This window comes from Asterias amurensis, chromosome 9 (genome assembly GCF_032118995.1).
Source record: "Asterias amurensis chromosome 9, ASM3211899v1".
Taxonomy (NCBI): Eukaryota; Metazoa; Echinodermata; class Asteroidea; order Forcipulatida; family Asteriidae; genus Asterias; species Asterias amurensis.
The window spans coordinates 7432113-7447976 of NC_092656.1; the positions used below are offsets into that span (position 1 = coordinate 7432113).

Below are 15864 nucleotides of genomic sequence, written 5' to 3' on the forward strand. Positions count from 1 at the left end.
ACAACTTCGTGTGTCAAGGGTGTTTTTTCTTTCATTATTATCTCGCAACTTTGATGACCAAATTTTCCTAGGTTTATGGTCAAATTTTCCTAGGTTTATGCATATGTTGAGATACACCAAGTGGGAAGACTGGTCTTTGACAATTACCAATAGTGTACACTGCTTTTAATAGGAAGAGTTTGGTGAAATCGACGGATCCCAGGTTTTGTGTATCTGATCAGCAAAGTGGTCTTCGAGTCATAAAGGCATGCACTGGACACCTTTGGTCATTGATGTCAAAGACCAGTATCCATCGTGTATTCTTACATAATCTATGCGTCAAATATTCCAACCTGTGAACATTTTGACTCAATTTGTCATTGAATTTGCAAGAGAATAACCAAAGAAAAAAGACCCTTGTTCAAGTGCACAAATTTGCGCACTTCCAAATTCCAATAAAAGGCTTCAGCTGCCGTTTCTCACAATGTTTTTATACTACCAACATCGCTCCATTTGTCGTTACCGAGTAAGTTCATTTGCTAACAGTTATTTTGAGTAATTACCAATAGCGTCCAGTGCCCATGTGCCTGTAAAGGATTTTTGTCCCTCGGTAAGACACTGTGACTGCTTTGACTTTGCAAGTCGATAATGTGACGCAAGCGCCAGTTCGGTCGGCTTCTAGACTTTAAAATCACCTAAAGGTAGCGCATTGCTCCCAATTAAAAATAAATGGGCTACGCGTCCTCCTAGATCCTGCGCTTGTATAGTCCACAATCTCAGAGATTAGTGTTGGAAGAAAAGTACAATTCTCAATAACTCTGTCAAAACGAACTTTCCCACTGTCTTGAAGAGTCGAAGCTCCATTTATTCTGCCTAACGACCTTTATCATAGTGCAGTCATCTTGATTTTCTCCTCATTCAAATCAATGTAACCAAACCGAGGCTGGAAGGAGAAAATAGTCTGGTTCCTTTTTGTACAATATGTACGAGCATCTATTACTGCTATTTGAAAAGGTACATGACCAAGCTGGTAGCAGCATGATAATGGTCTATTTTTTAGATCATACAATAATAACTCGTTTACATAATAACAACGTTGGTGACCACAGAGGCCAAGTACTATTGTTAGGATTTTTCGTACGATCACCACTGACCGTTTTTTACATCAAGAATTACTAATTGTGACCCGACCAGAGGTCGAATATTACTCTGTTCGGGTCATTATTGAGCACTACAAACAATCAACCCCTTTTTATAGACAATAAATCCCGTTGGCCCAGGTACAAATATAATTTTTAATGTTGTAATGTGTGGTGCAATAACGACTGTGACTTTCCTATGTCACCGACCATGGGCATCTACCAATCAGAGAACGTCTTAAACATACCGGTACATAGACATACTAAGACACTTGCCCATGAAGTCGATGATCCAACACGCACGTTTAGGTTCCAAGAGCAAATATTGAAGTTTGATTTTATTCTAGTAATAATATAGCATTATATACGCCTTTAAATTGAAAACAATATCACCAATTAAGTATTACTTCTTGTCCCGAAAGCAAATACAAACGTAAAATATTCTAAAAGGTAGAAAAACCGTAATACCGGTACATAGACATACTTAAGACACTTGCCCATGAAGTCGATGATCCAACACGCACGTCGAGGATCCAAGAGCAAATATTAAGGTTTTATTTTTATTCTATTGGTAAAAATATAGCATTATTTACGCCTTTACATTGAAAACAATATCACCAATTAAGTATTACTTCTTGTCCCGAAAGCAAATAAAAACGCAAAATATTCTAAGCGGTAGAAAAACCGTAATAATATTAAAACGAGTCGAAATACAGTTGAATGTCACTTCCAGGACCCCGTAGGCTTGTGTTTTGAGCTATTTTTCTGGGACCTCAGGACACTTGTCTTTTGTGCACGTCTCGCTTTCGGAACTGCCGTCTTGAGTCCATCTTGAGCCGCTCTCTTTGCACTTCTTTGCATCCTCTGGAAATAATCAGAATATAGAATCATGAGAGAAATGAACTGTGTGAAACTGTTTCCCCACAATTCTAGAAAAAACATTGTTTGTTTTTAATAGCGTAAACGTTTCTTGAAGTAACCAACTTACCAGCTGTTTTGATAAGTTGAGGAACGAACTCGTTCCAAAAACGACACTCCCGGGCCTTGATGCCACGCCCATTCAACATGTCTGGTGTCAGATCTTTGTACTCAAGTCCCTCAACGGTGAACAACGGCCACTCTGTCTTTATCTCTTCGTCTGTGAGTTCAGCATCCAGAGAAGACAGGTTCGGGTTGCTGGAAAAAAAGAAAACACAAAGTAAAGACGAATTAAGTACCAATGGGTGACTTTTGAACGCTGAGCAGCAGACTCACCAGGTAAATTGCCATTGATTTAATACGTAGTTCTAAGCATGCGCACTAGACCAATTGGTTTACCTGATAAGTCTGCTGCCACCTAGTGTCCCAAAACTCCCCCAATGACAAAGTTCAAAGATGTACACGATAGATGGGGTTGCGAAAAATTCAATCATTGAGTTGAAACAAAGATAAAAGGACAACATTCTGGTCTTGGGTAGAAATTGAAAGTTCCCTCTTTTTGTGCATATTTTAATGGTCATGCAGCTCAATCTCTCAAAGCTGAAGACTGGAAACATTTGAAGTCATCTTTGAAATGACATCATTGACTCCCTTAACCCTTCCTGAAATTTGTTTTCCAGCCCTGATTTTATTGCAGGATATGAATCCTCTTGACAAGTTCTAAATGTCACTTTAGTCTAAAGCTGTGTGTTGCTAAGCAATGACTCTATTTTCTAAAGTTAAACTAGCCATCTTTTAAAGTAGGATTTGAAACTTTACATGGTGGAAATACGATATTGGAATGTTTGCGGAAACACGTAATTACTATCTCTAAATGAGTTGGGTTGGGGTGGTTTTAAAAAGAAGTTGGCTCAGTATGCTCTGATCGTCTTCTAAAGAAAGCTGGACTGATGCTGTATCTACTATCTTCTGTTTTGTTTCCCTCTTTCGGTTTTAATTTAAGTCAAATTTGGTTGTTTTGCATGCCCGCCTGTCCTCCATGCAGGGTAATGACCCCCCTCATCTCCACTTTTTCGATTTAATGATCTTTAATAATACTATCCTGTACCCTTAGGTTGATTTCGTAGGTTCTCATTTACCAATCTGTCTTTCTTAATTATGTCCTCAGCCCTCTCTGTCACCTTTAGTTTTCTTCTCATGGTGTTTAATAACTTTGATAGTGCATGTGTGATACATGATTGCCTTTATACTCGTTATCTCACTCTTATAATTGAAGGACTTAAATTGTTAACATACCCCGTCTTTGCCAAGTTGGACCAGTATTTGATTGTTTGGATCGACATGCGAACTTCGTCTTCAGTGGTTGGATAGTCGTCTGAAGGTAGGCCTACCAGTGGAAGACCGAAGACAAACGGTAACTCTTCCTCATGGTTAGCTTTCAACCACGATGGGCCGCTGATTTTCGTTGTTGGGTCGTGAGTCATGAAGTAGCGGTACACCTTACGCCCGGCTTGGGTGTAAGCCCGTGCCGTCTTGTCGGCGGGGCAGGCGAACCAAAAGTCACCAATCATCTGTGAAATTGCCTCCACGTAGTTGCAACCCGGTCCATCTATGCAAGTTGGATCTGTGTACATCAACTTGACTGCATCTGTCACTATGTGCTCCGTGCTAATCATCGATTCAAATATCGGACCGAAAGCCTCGTATGTGGTGCTGTTGATAAACGGTGCCTCGTCAGAGATGTCGGGAAATAACATTGTAAACCACAAATTTCCTTCATCGGCATTTGAACCTATGATTGACACTGCGTCGTTGATGGCACTCTTTGCGTAAAGTTCAGCTGGTGGGCTCGGGAGGAAGTTGCCGTCAACAACCGGCACCAGCAGTATCGCATCTCCGAACTCTTTAGCTAGCTGCAATTATAGAGAAAAACGCTTCATAAAACTTGTTGATATAGTGATCGCGGTGAGACGTAAATGTAAGACGCTTGCGACGCTCAATGAGATTGGAGCATTGTATGTAGATTTTAATATGGTAAACAAGTCTACTGCCACATGTGAGTTTTAAGACAATTCTCATTTTAGTCCTTGATGAAACCAGCGTATTTGCACGGATAGGGGATTTTGTACGCCGGAGATTCGCCCCCCCCCCCCCCTCATTTGGAAGTTACCGTGAGGAAAGGGTGATGATTCAAAAGAGGGCGCTATCACACGAAGTTTGTAGGCAGTTCGCTGGGGCCCCCCTGGGGTGGGGGGGGGGGTGGGGTGGGGGCGGGGGTAGGACACCGAATCTCCGGGGAGCAGAATCTACCACACTGTATCTGAATTAAGATGTACATGCAAGATGGAACTTTGTTCCCCTGCGTGAATTTAAAAAGTCAAGATCTGATTGGCCAAATTATAAAGTGTTTACTAATAATAAACTTACCCCTTCTTGTTGGCTCTTAATGATGTAGTCAATATCCTCAACCTTCTGTAGACACTCCAGTAACTCTTCAGATGTGTCTCGCTCGCAGCCGAGTAGTTTACCGAGAGCAAAGGCAATCTTCCGGGCCTTTTCAGTTTCAATGGTTGCCCATGGGGAATGAACATTACCGCTCTTTCGGTAAAAAAGGGAAAAGGTAACGAGAAAGATTATTTTGAATCCGTTACAAATAGCATTTTGGATTATTCAGACTACATTTTTTCATTTGCCCACATTTCAAAAGTGTCATAGTATTGTGTTCTCGATGTTTCAACATGGCTGACGAGTGAGGGTGCATATTCCATGAATGGTGGTTTTAAAACGCTAGGTGGCAGCAGACTAATCAGATAGAAATCCCTTGTTCACGTATTATGTTCTGAGTATGAGCACAGTCCACCAATATACATAAATGCTGGGTTCCACTATAGTTACTGGCTCCCTATTACGCCAACACGTTCGATTGGCAAGGGCGAGGAATGTTGGAAACCTCAGAATCATATTAGCATCAACATTATCACGATGACCTAGACGTATGTTTTTGTTGCACTCCCCCTTCCCCTCCCCCAACTCACCCCACCCAAAACAGAATCTGTTTTCGTTCGACGGCCGAACATCTTTATTAAAAAGCCCCGAACAAAAACAAGGTGTACTAAGCTAACCTCCGAACCCCTTAAAATAAAAATAGACCGTCGTCACCTACCTCCATGATGGCACCGCGGAACAGCCCTGCACTTCCTGGGGACAGCATTTGGTGATTCACGCTAGCAGATCCGGCACTCTCCCCAAAGATTGCAACTCGCTCAGGGTCACCTCCGAAAGCTGAGGTTTTGTTTACACAATACATGAAAGCAAAAAAATAAAAAAAATAAAAGAGAATTAATCTAACTACAACCATTGTCCAGCCATCCAGCTCTTCTGTTTATCATGTCCAGAAAAACTGTGTTTGTGTTTCAGCCATTTTCCTTGCAATATCGTTGTACTCTGCAAGGTTCTCTAGCTCCAGTAGCGGGCATCTCAGGAGGTGATTCATAGTTTGTGGCCCTGTCCCACATATGCAGGTCATGTCTTCAGAGTCCAGATATCCCCAGTTCTTGAGAGACACTTTGCACCGGCCAGTTGATGTTCCAAGTCTGTTGAGGCACTTCCATTACGCCCAGCTCGAGTGAACACTAGGAGGTGATGCACTTGTCCATGGATGTTCTTGGTGGAAGTTTACCAAGTCTCTCACCCCACATGGCATTTCGGAGAACCCCGGCTTCTGCATTTGGTTTGAATTTGTCGAGGAAGCTTTACCTGGACCAGAGTCGTTTTTAGCAGGTTCGTGGCTAAATGGAGGGTATTGCTCATTTCTTTTGTAGTCTGACGTTTTCTGCTGCCTTTGCCGCACTGCGTCGAACAACAGGTGGCGCTATACCAAAAAGTATGTATAGGCTGCGAGTTGTATTAAAGTATTTGTCACTATAGGTTGCTGTTTTTCCTTTGCCATTCAGCCAGCCTACCTCAAACACCAATGTGTACTGGCCCTAAAGGGACATTTACACAACGAAAACATCTTTGCAAATTATTTGCGACATCGCATGTTGCCAAAGATATTTACAAACATTGCAAATAATTTGCAACATTGAATAGAAAATTAGCATGTATAAGATGATCATTAAGGGCCACCATACAAATGACTCGCTATACCACATCCAAACATTACCCATAACAATCAGATGAAAAGGACTTCTTTTGTTATTGGCAAATTGTAACCAAATAACAATGTGAATTGCTTTCTTGATGTTCATTGTGAGGCAATACAATTGTCAGAAATTATAACTCCATTGACGCATGTAAGATACTACATACATGTAATCAAAAATTAAGTGCACGCAACAAAAAATGTTCATAAATTAAACACGTATCAGTTGCGATAATACTGAGTCATAATTACCTTGGATATTGTCTCTGATCCATTTCAGAGCGAGCTGTTGATCTAGCAAACCGAAATTACCAGGAATGACATCATCACCTGAACGAAAAGAAACAATGCCCTCATAAATGATTCAAACTGATTAGGGGAGTCAAGTTTGCCTCAAATCTCATTTTGAAGTTGTTTACTTGCATCTTATTTGATATTTATTTTGGAATTTCCACTTGAGCAAACACAATCTTTACGAAGGAAAATATTATATGAACCATGATAAGGATTGGGTTTTCATGATAACATAGTCCTCGACAGAGAGACCTGCGTTTACGGTTTTTATATACAATGGTTTAGGGCTGATGTCAAGAGTTCCTGTAATGAATAGTATCGAGAAAATGGGTCCATGTTGGCTCAGAGCAGAAGTAGGGTGAGTGTGTTTGTGTTTAAGTCATATTTTCTACTCTGAGCTGCTGTCTTTTCCAAGGTCTTTATTGACTTCTGTTCGGAGCTGCCCCAACTTTTTTTTTGGCTTACCCGTCGAAAGAAATCCCAGAGCTCCGAGGCGGTAGTTCATAGTGACCAGGATGACGTCACCGATAGCCGCTGTTGTGGCTGGAGAAAATTCCTTGAAGGTCCCTTGACCCATGAAGTATCCACCACCATGGATGAACACAAGAACGGCTGCACCAGAAGGCTACATAATAATAATTATTAGCATAAAACCTTACTTGGTAACAAGTAATGGGGAGCTGTTAGTATAAAACATTGTGATAAATGGCACTCTCTAAAGTAACGTAGTTTTCGAGAAAGAAGTAATTTTTCACGAATTTGATTTACCTTGGAATTAGATAATGAGGTCTCGAAATCAAGCGGACGAAAGCTCACAACTCTGTGTGACAAAGGTTTTTTTTCTTTCATTATTATCGACGACCAATCGAGCTCAAATTTTCCCATATTTGCTATTTTACGCATATGTTGAGATTACCAATAGTGTCCAGTGTCTTTAAAGGCAGTGGAAACTATTGGTAATTACTCAAAATAATTATTATCGTAAAACCTTTCTTGATGACGAGTAATGGGGAGAGTTTGATAGTATAAAACATTGTGAGGATCGGCTCCCTCTGAAGTGACGTAGTTTTCGAGAAAGAAGTAATTTTCTACTAATTTTATTTCTAGACCTCAAGTTTAGAATTTGAGGTCTCGAAATCAAGCATCTGAAAGCACACAAATTCGTGTAACAAGAGTGTTTTTTCATTTATAGTTCTCTCTTAATCCGACGACCAATCGAGCTCAAATTTTCACAGGTTTTCTATTTTATGCATATATTGAGATACACCAAGACTTGTCTTTGACAATTACCAATAGTGTCCAGTGTCTTTAAGCAAGTTAATTTAGTTGCTCATTGAATAACATTGAAGTAAATTGATTTTTACATTAGGTATACACAATAATGAACTTTTACAGCAACAGATAAAAATAATATTAAAAAATAAAAGTTGCACAATATATGCTTAACGTACAAGCAACGAACAATTTAAACAACCCAGCTCTACCTATTGTTACGAACCTCACATTGATCCCTGTGCTTTACTAGCGCCCTCTTTTGACCCAATAACTAATCAATGTATTGACTTAAGATCAATGTTCGATTCGATATCATCTAGAATTGCTTAGCTCTTACTTCCACCTACGTCACAAGGACCCTCTGTCCAGTCATCACATTTTGATGTCGGACCCTGGATCGTCCGAGGGCCAGTGTGATCTCCCACTCATGCATATTCAGTGAAAGCTTTGTTTGCAACCTAGTAAACCACTCCCTCCGCACACGACGCAGAACTTTGTGCTTGATCAATTGCCTGTGTACACAAATACCATGCCGTGTCCTTGTACACACACTCGATTGCGTGTATTCCTTATGTAGTTGCATTTTGTACACAGGTGATTTAGCGTGTAATTCCCAATGTAATATCCTCATGCACATTCTTAATTGTACACAAGCAATGGGAAGCCCCGTCTTACTCTCAACTGTCAATCACTTTAACCTTACTACCCACAACTCCTTATTTGGGTTATCAACTCGCCACGTCCGACGACCTTCCAGCATTGCAGTCTTCCATTGGTCAAGACCCCTAATTGGCTTATGTTTAATTCATTTCTATACTCCAGCTTTCTATAAAAGCCCAGGATTTTCCTCATTCAGGGAGAAATGTTATGATGTTGAGAAGTAATAACTCAAGTCAATAACTCGATGTATGCTCCGAGTAAATGTTCCAACCACATTCCAGATATTATTATGTTCCAGATAATAGTACCCCATAATATTACTCAGTACCTCAGTTCTCCTTTTATGATTAATGGCTTATAAACCGAATAGTAACACTAGTTGCATTATTGCGCTACCACATCACATGTTGTAATGTCATCAGTGATTTAGCTGTAAATAACTTACCAGTTCATGTCGTCAGTAAATTCAGACTCTTGCAACTTAATATATTGTCTTCCTCGTATGTGATAGGCCAGCACAAGGAACGCAACATTGTATATGATAAAACTAGAGATTGAGAGTTTGTGAACAAACTCAAGGTGTTCAGTTTCCGGGAGTAAAAGCCTGTATTAAAAAACAAATATTACACCTTGCTTTGTTCTCAAGATTTGTAATAAATGATTCAAATTGCAAAAACTGTCAAAACAACATGATTACTCTAGCAAAAGTGTATGTTTGGTGACGTCATCGGTAATATTTGTTTTAAACCAGACCTTTGCCAGACTTGTATGCTGTGATGGTAAAGCATCAAAGGATGTATATTTCAACCTAAAAGGCAATAAACAACGCCCTTTCAAATCATTTTACAGTCACTTCCGGTTAAAACAGGTCAAAAGGTCAACGAAAGTTCACCAACATATCCATTTCTGTAAAGTACGTAAAGCCCTTTCATATGATGTATAGATTGTCAAAATAGCTTATGTAGTTTAGCAAATATGAACTTAGGAAATATTGACGACTGTAGAAAAGACTGTAAGGGGCATGTATGTTTTAACCGCCTTGAACGAAGACTATTCTTCATGAAGCTTTTTCGCGCTCTATGGATGAACACTGGAGCGTGACTCTGCTGCACCGCTAATACACTACACGTTGTGTGTATGCCTACGTGCAATGTTTGTGCACATACCAATGGGGATTTACGTTGTTCTTTAGACGTGAATTTTGAAATTTTCAACTTCTTTTTTGAGCTGTAAGACAACTTCGAAATGGGGTCATGTCTGTGGGGCGTTTACGGAGTTTTCAATGACGATTCCGATAATGTTTCGATTGTAAGAATCCCTTGTGTAGATCAAAAGTTATGATTTTTTGAATTAATAAACTTTGAATATTCATAACTCAAGAATTGATGACGTGATCATAACGTAACTCACACGGTTTCTTCTCCTAATAAATATCTAACTATGTGTGAAGTTTCAAGTTCATACGATGTTTGAAAAGATGTTTCTGTTAGGGGACAAGGGACGTACAGAAGAAGAAGAAGAAGAAGAAGAAGAAGAAGAAGAAGAAGAAGAAGAAGAAGAAGAAGAAGAAGAAGAAGAAGAAGAAGAAGAAAAAGAAGAAGAAGAAGTATCAATAAAAAAAAATAAAAAAAACGAACAAAAATAAGAGGTGTTCCGGGCTGTTGGCCCGAACACCTAAAAACTGTAAAAACAACCTGATTACTCTAGTAAAAGATGTTTGGTGATGTTATCGGTAACATTTTTTTTAACCAGACCTTTGCCAGACTTGTATGCTGTGATGGTAAAGCATCAAAGGATGTATATTTCTTTACTCCTCCATGATTTCAACCTAAAAGGCATTAAACAACGCCCTTTCAAATCATTTCACAGTCACTTCCGGTTTAAACAGATTAAAAGGTCAACGAAAGTTCACCAACATATCCATTTCTGTAAAGTACGTAAAGCCCTTTCATATGATGTATAGATTGTCAAAATAGCTGATGTAGCTTTGGAAATATGAACTTAGGAAATATTGACGACTGTAGAAAAGATTGTAATGGGCATGTATGTTTTAACCGCCTTGAAGGAAGACTATTCTTTATGAAGCTTTTTCGCGCTCTGTGGATGATCAATGGAGCGTGACTCTGTTGCACCACTAATACACTACACGTTGTGTGTATGCCTACGTGCAATGTTTATGCACATACCAATGGGGATTTACGTTCTGTTCTTTAGACGTGAATTTTTAAATTTCCAACCTCTTTTTTGAGCCAGAAGACTACATCGAAATGGGGTCATGTCTGTAAGGCGTTTACGGAGTTTTCAATAACAATTCCGATGGCGTTTCGATTGTAAGAATCCCTCATGTAGATAAAAAGTTATGATTTTTTGAATTAATAAACTTTGAATATTCATAACTCAAGAATTGATGACGTCATCATGACGTAACTCACACGGTTTCCTCTCCTAATGAATATCTAACTATGTGTGAAGTTTCAAGTTCATACGATGTTTGAAAAGATGTTTTTTCTAGGGGGACAAGGGACGTACAGAAGAAGAAGAAGAAGAAGAAGAAATAAAAAACGAACAAAAATAAGAGGTGTTCCGGGCTGTTGGCCCGAACACCTAATAAAAAAAATAAAAAAAACGAACAAAAATAAGAGGTGTTCCGGGCTGTTGGCCCGAACACCTAAATAGCCATTTCACTGGCAATGTCGTTATAGTGTATTTTTTAATACAACGTCACTAGATGGCAACGGCACACGTACACACATGTAAATGGATATAATTCTACAAAAAATCACCTACCACTTGCTGTGGGACGAACACATCAAGCACGAGACAGTCTTCAACCAAGCTACTAATTTGTGTTAATTTTCCCCAGTTCATTTTTGGCTGAGGACATGGGTTTCCCGGTTTCGTGGCTTGCAGCTCGCCACTCCAGGACTTTGCTACCGGCGGTCTGAGTCGTAGCGGACCGACGGGCGGCTCGGCGTACGGAATACCGAGGTAGGCGTCTACGGCCCCGTGAAGCTCCGGACGTCCCTCTGGACGGAATTGCAGTGTGGTGCCCACAATCCGACCCTGGCTCGTTGTAACGAAAGGGGAATCGTCACCGAAGGCTGGTACGAAGCAACAAGCTAGGAAGAGAACGGTGGTCAAACTCGCCTCCATCATGGTTGTGTTGTTCCGAAGGGGATGTCAAGTTGTAGTATTGACGAGTCGAAGTTTCAGGGTTCGATTGTATTCAATAAATGCAAGGTTATTTTTACTGCATGAATGCACTATACGGTCACATCAATAGCCTATATTGGGTGCGTTCGTTTAGCCTCCCTGGGTCGACCTCGATGTGGCGTATTTTATTTTTTTCTAGGACGAACGTGGGCACACAATTACCCCACGTTCGTCCTCGAACCCCAAGTGACCAAATACACAAGTAACTGTAAACAATTTCTTATCTGTTTTATTTTTTTAATCAGTCACTTATTTTACTGTTTTTAATATATCACAAAATCATCAGATTTTAGTGGTTTCTGTTCTGACCACACGGTAAGTCCGATCGGGCTAAATATTGGTGTGCATTCATGGCTCATTAGGACCTACAAGCACAACAATTTTTTGTCAAAATCGGAAGACATGAGGTCAAAAAGTGCGTTGGTTTGACATGGAATGACTCATATAACAAATCTATGAACTGTTGGACTCAATTAGTCACCATAAAATACAAGAGAACACTGAACTATAAAAAAACAAAACCAGGTTGCATAAATGTATGTACTGTCATGATGACAAACTGGCCCTAAGTCTGTTAATATTGAGAGAAAATACCTCTTTCTCAAAAACTACGTTACTCCAGAGGGAGCCATTTCTTACAATTTTTGTTATGCTACCAAGAGCTCCCAATTGCTCTTTAAAGACACTGGACACTATTGGTAATTGTCAAAGATCTTTCTTCTCACTTGGTGTATAAAATAACAAATCTGTGAAAATTTCAGCTCAATCGGTCGTCGAAGTTGCGAGATAACAATGAAACAAAAGACACCCTCGTCACACGAAGTTGTGTGCTTTCAAATGCTTGATTTCGAGACCTCAAGTTCTGAATCTGAGGTCTCGAAAGCAAAATTCGTGGAAAATTACTTCTTTCTCAAAAACTACATTACTTAAGAGGGAGTCGTTTCGCACAATTTCTCGTAGTATACCAATAGTGTCCACTGCCTTTAAGGAAGTTGTTATGCTAACAACTACTTTGCAAATACTCTCCAGTCCCTTTAAAGAAGATACTTTATATTGCCTGCTTTGACTTTGTTAGGCTATAATGATACTGGTATATCAACATACTGGAATGAAAAATCATCATTAAACACAATAGGAAACATATTGTCTTTATTGGAAGTTCGATTTTGTTTTTTTAATCAGATACAAATGAGTTACGAAATGATACATAGCAGTGGCAATGAAGTAACCCTCAGATTGTTCAAACAAAATCGACTTGATACCTTCGGACGACTCAATTTATGAAAAGATGGTTTATTATCAATAACAAATACACAATTAGACAATTCTGCTCAGAGAGTTTAATTTTGTACAGATAAAATCTATATAGTGTTGTTTTCCTGCATCAAATCAATGGATTTAAAAAGTTCAGCATTCAAAAGTGATATCGAATGTTTCCATGCAGCTTTTCCCTGTTTTCTTAATTTTGTTTGTAAATTCTCAAATAACCATCCTCAAATAACTACGTTAGCTATTAGGGGTGCCCATTGACACCCTCCATGAAGAGTCTATACTCTTAATGTACAGATAACGAAATCAATAAAAACATGATAACCATAAAATTGCTTTGGTTAGCTATGAGCGGTGCCAATTGGCACCCTTCATGAAGAGTCTATACTCCTATGTACAGAGAGTAAAATAAATACAAAAAGACAAACAATAAAGTAACTTGGCTATGAGGGGTGCCGATTGGCACCCTTCATGAAGAGTCTATCAGATAGTAAAATGAATACAAAAAGGCATACAATAAAGTACCTTGGCTATGAGGGGTGTCGATTGGCACCCTTCATGAAGAGTCTATACTCCTATGTACAGAGAGTAAAATGAATACAAAAAGGCATACCACAAAGTTGCTTTGGCTATGAGGGGTGCCAATTGGCACCCTCCATAAGAGTATACTTCTATACAGAGAGTAAAATGAATACAAAAAGACAAACAATAAAGTAACTTTGGCTATGAGGGGTGCCAAATGGCACCCTCCATGAAGAGTATACTTCTATACAGAGAGTAAAATTAATACAAAAACATATCTTTAAAAGCCTATGTGACATCTTTGACTTTGCATTTCTTTTGATTTACGTTTTTTTCAAATAGTTGTTTTCTTCTTCTGTTTTTGTTAATTACATGTAAACTCTTTGTGTCTGTTTATGAAATGGGGGACGTCAGTCTTATCCTGGTCCATACCATCGATGATTATCGTTGTCAGATCCCTTGGCTGGTGTCTTGCTCGCTCTCTAGCGTTTTGGTACCCCAATCTCTCCATTAATTCTGCATCATACAAATAGAAACGGGTAGATAATTTTTGTGCAGCAGTACGTAGCAACTTCTGTGTTGTTTTGCTGCAAATACCGTTATTTTAATAATAATGTGGTGCATTCAAGTTGCTTTCAAGTTGCATTATTATTGCAAACTACACCTATAGAAACTTGTGAGCATTGGGCACCGAGGTTGCTTCAACAAGTTCAAGTAGGCTACTGAATCTGCACCCTTAAGTCAGATTACTCTCGGATGGGTCACTATAGTTTTGTCACTAGTTGCACTGTCTGAAGCATTGTGTACAAATGGACACTCTTTTGATAAACAAACATATCCCCATACTTTCTAAAGAAACAGTCCATGCTATAAGTACAGCTCATGTACTCAAGTTGTACCATAGAGCATGGTTGTACTAATTAAAACCGAGCCTTTTTGATGTTTTGCGGTTGTAAAATGAAATCCCTTTTAAGGTGTGAATTCTGATCTCTACACACGAACTAAAAATATCAAACAGTGAAAGTCGCAAATTAATTGTCATCATATAAACTTGATTTTACTGGACCTCCTTTCGTGGATGCTCTTCCATACATGATATAATCCCCAAACCCTTGCTCTACTATGCCAAACCAACCTTGTGAACTTGTTGTAGGTTGCAGAGCTTCTTATAAAATAATTCTGTCACGTTATTGTAGTAACTCGGAAACGCTTTTTGTACTAAATCCGATAATTTATAGCTACACCCAAATAAAAAATTTACTTTTATAAGTAAACCATATCATGTCAACCCAAACATAATGTCACAATACCAGTCCCTGTCCTGACTGCATGCCATGGATCAATCCATGCTCAAAGTCCAACAGAACAAATGCCGCTCATGTAAACAAACAAAGGAAGTGTTATGTTGACATAAACAGTTAGACTGGTGTGATCATTCTTGTATTTTTATCGTCCAGTTTTACCAATGTTAAGGCATTTAAAAAAATAATGCAAAAAAAACACATATTTTTCAAGAGAGCCAGATAAATCTTTACCATGGCAATGATAAATTACTGCAGATGGTCGGCCCAAACAGATGTGAGGTGCTCGTAAGAAATCGTAGTCAGTTGAGAAAGAGGAGTTTGATTCTCCTCCACCAGCCTCGTTGCGTGTGGTCATCTTACCTGTTTTAAAGATTGACAATGATAGCTTATTAACATACATGTTTACCTTACTATTTCGTTTACAAACTTGCAGTAATAACTGTTAGACCTACAGCAGGGCCTACACGGTACAAGTTTCAAACGTGCTATTGTTTATTACAGCCTAACGTTATAGGCCTATCCTGGTACGCCATTTCTCATTTCCTTTATTCTTTAAAACACGGACGTCCATGCTCGAGCATCTTCATGGCGCTCGACTTGATAATGTTTCATTTTAGCCGTGCTCTTTAAAACTGTTTTTAAATTATGCTGGGCACTGTGAACTTAATCTAGGTCGTTTACAAAAAGAAAATCCAAAAACGAATCCATTTTCGAAGCATTGTAGGACCTATTGTAGGGATATATTGTTAAAAAATGTCAATGTGTTTTCAGAGTCGATGATTACCATCAGCAATACAATTTTTGTACTTTGAATTTCTCGACAGTGCGCCGAAAAAATCTTATAACGAAAGTTATTTAAACCCTCCATGGTTAAACATAAAAACGCTATTAACTAAACTAGGCCCCTACATTAATTAAAAACAAGTTGAAATTTTGAAGAAAACTCACCTTAATTTGTTCTTCTGTCTGTCCTCATCAGCTACATAAACTTTTAAAGAACTCAATAGGTCTTGTTTTTTTGTGTTTTAGAGTGTACGGCTTACAACCCTTTCTCGAGAATCTTTTTGCCACAAAGAACTTCTGAGTTGTTCCTTAATACATCCGTGATGTATTAATCCAGTATGGCAGTCGTGTTACCTGTGTGACC

The 15864-nt window shown here is 39.0% G+C and overlaps 1 protein-coding gene across 1 annotated transcript; it reads right to left on the minus strand.

Annotated features, from left to right (window-relative positions):
• Nucleotides 1-821: 821 nt before the first annotated feature.
• Nucleotides 822-11799, minus strand: LOC139942200 (acetylcholinesterase-like). Its single transcript, XM_071938971.1, has 8 exons — nt 11197-11799; nt 6940-7099; nt 6433-6510; nt 5200-5318; nt 4464-4634; nt 3333-3949; nt 2107-2294; nt 822-1982 (listed from the first exon to the last, which is right to left on the minus strand). Exons 1-8 carry the CDS (start codon nt 11563-11565, stop codon nt 1876-1878), a joined length of 1809 nt encoding a protein of 602 aa, XP_071795072.1. The 5' UTR covers nt 11566-11799; the 3' UTR covers nt 822-1875.
• Nucleotides 11800-15864: the final 4065 nt, after the last annotated feature.

What these genes read in the sequence shown, in the direction of transcription:
- LOC139942200 (XM_071938971.1), bottom strand. Translation starts at nt 11,565, where the DNA reads ATGATGGAGGCGAGTTTGACCACCGTTCTCTTCCTAGCTTGTTGCTTC. An exon ending in TCCAACTTGGCAAAGACGGG is followed by an intron (nt 2,295 to 3,332) that starts GTATGTTAACAA and finishes CTTTTTTTCCAG; the next exon opens with CAACCCGAACCTGTCTTCTC. An exon ending in TCAACTTATCAAAACAGCTG is followed by an intron (nt 1,983 to 2,106) that starts GTAAGTTGGTTA and finishes GATTATTTCCAG; the next exon opens with AGGATGCAAAGAAGTGCAAA.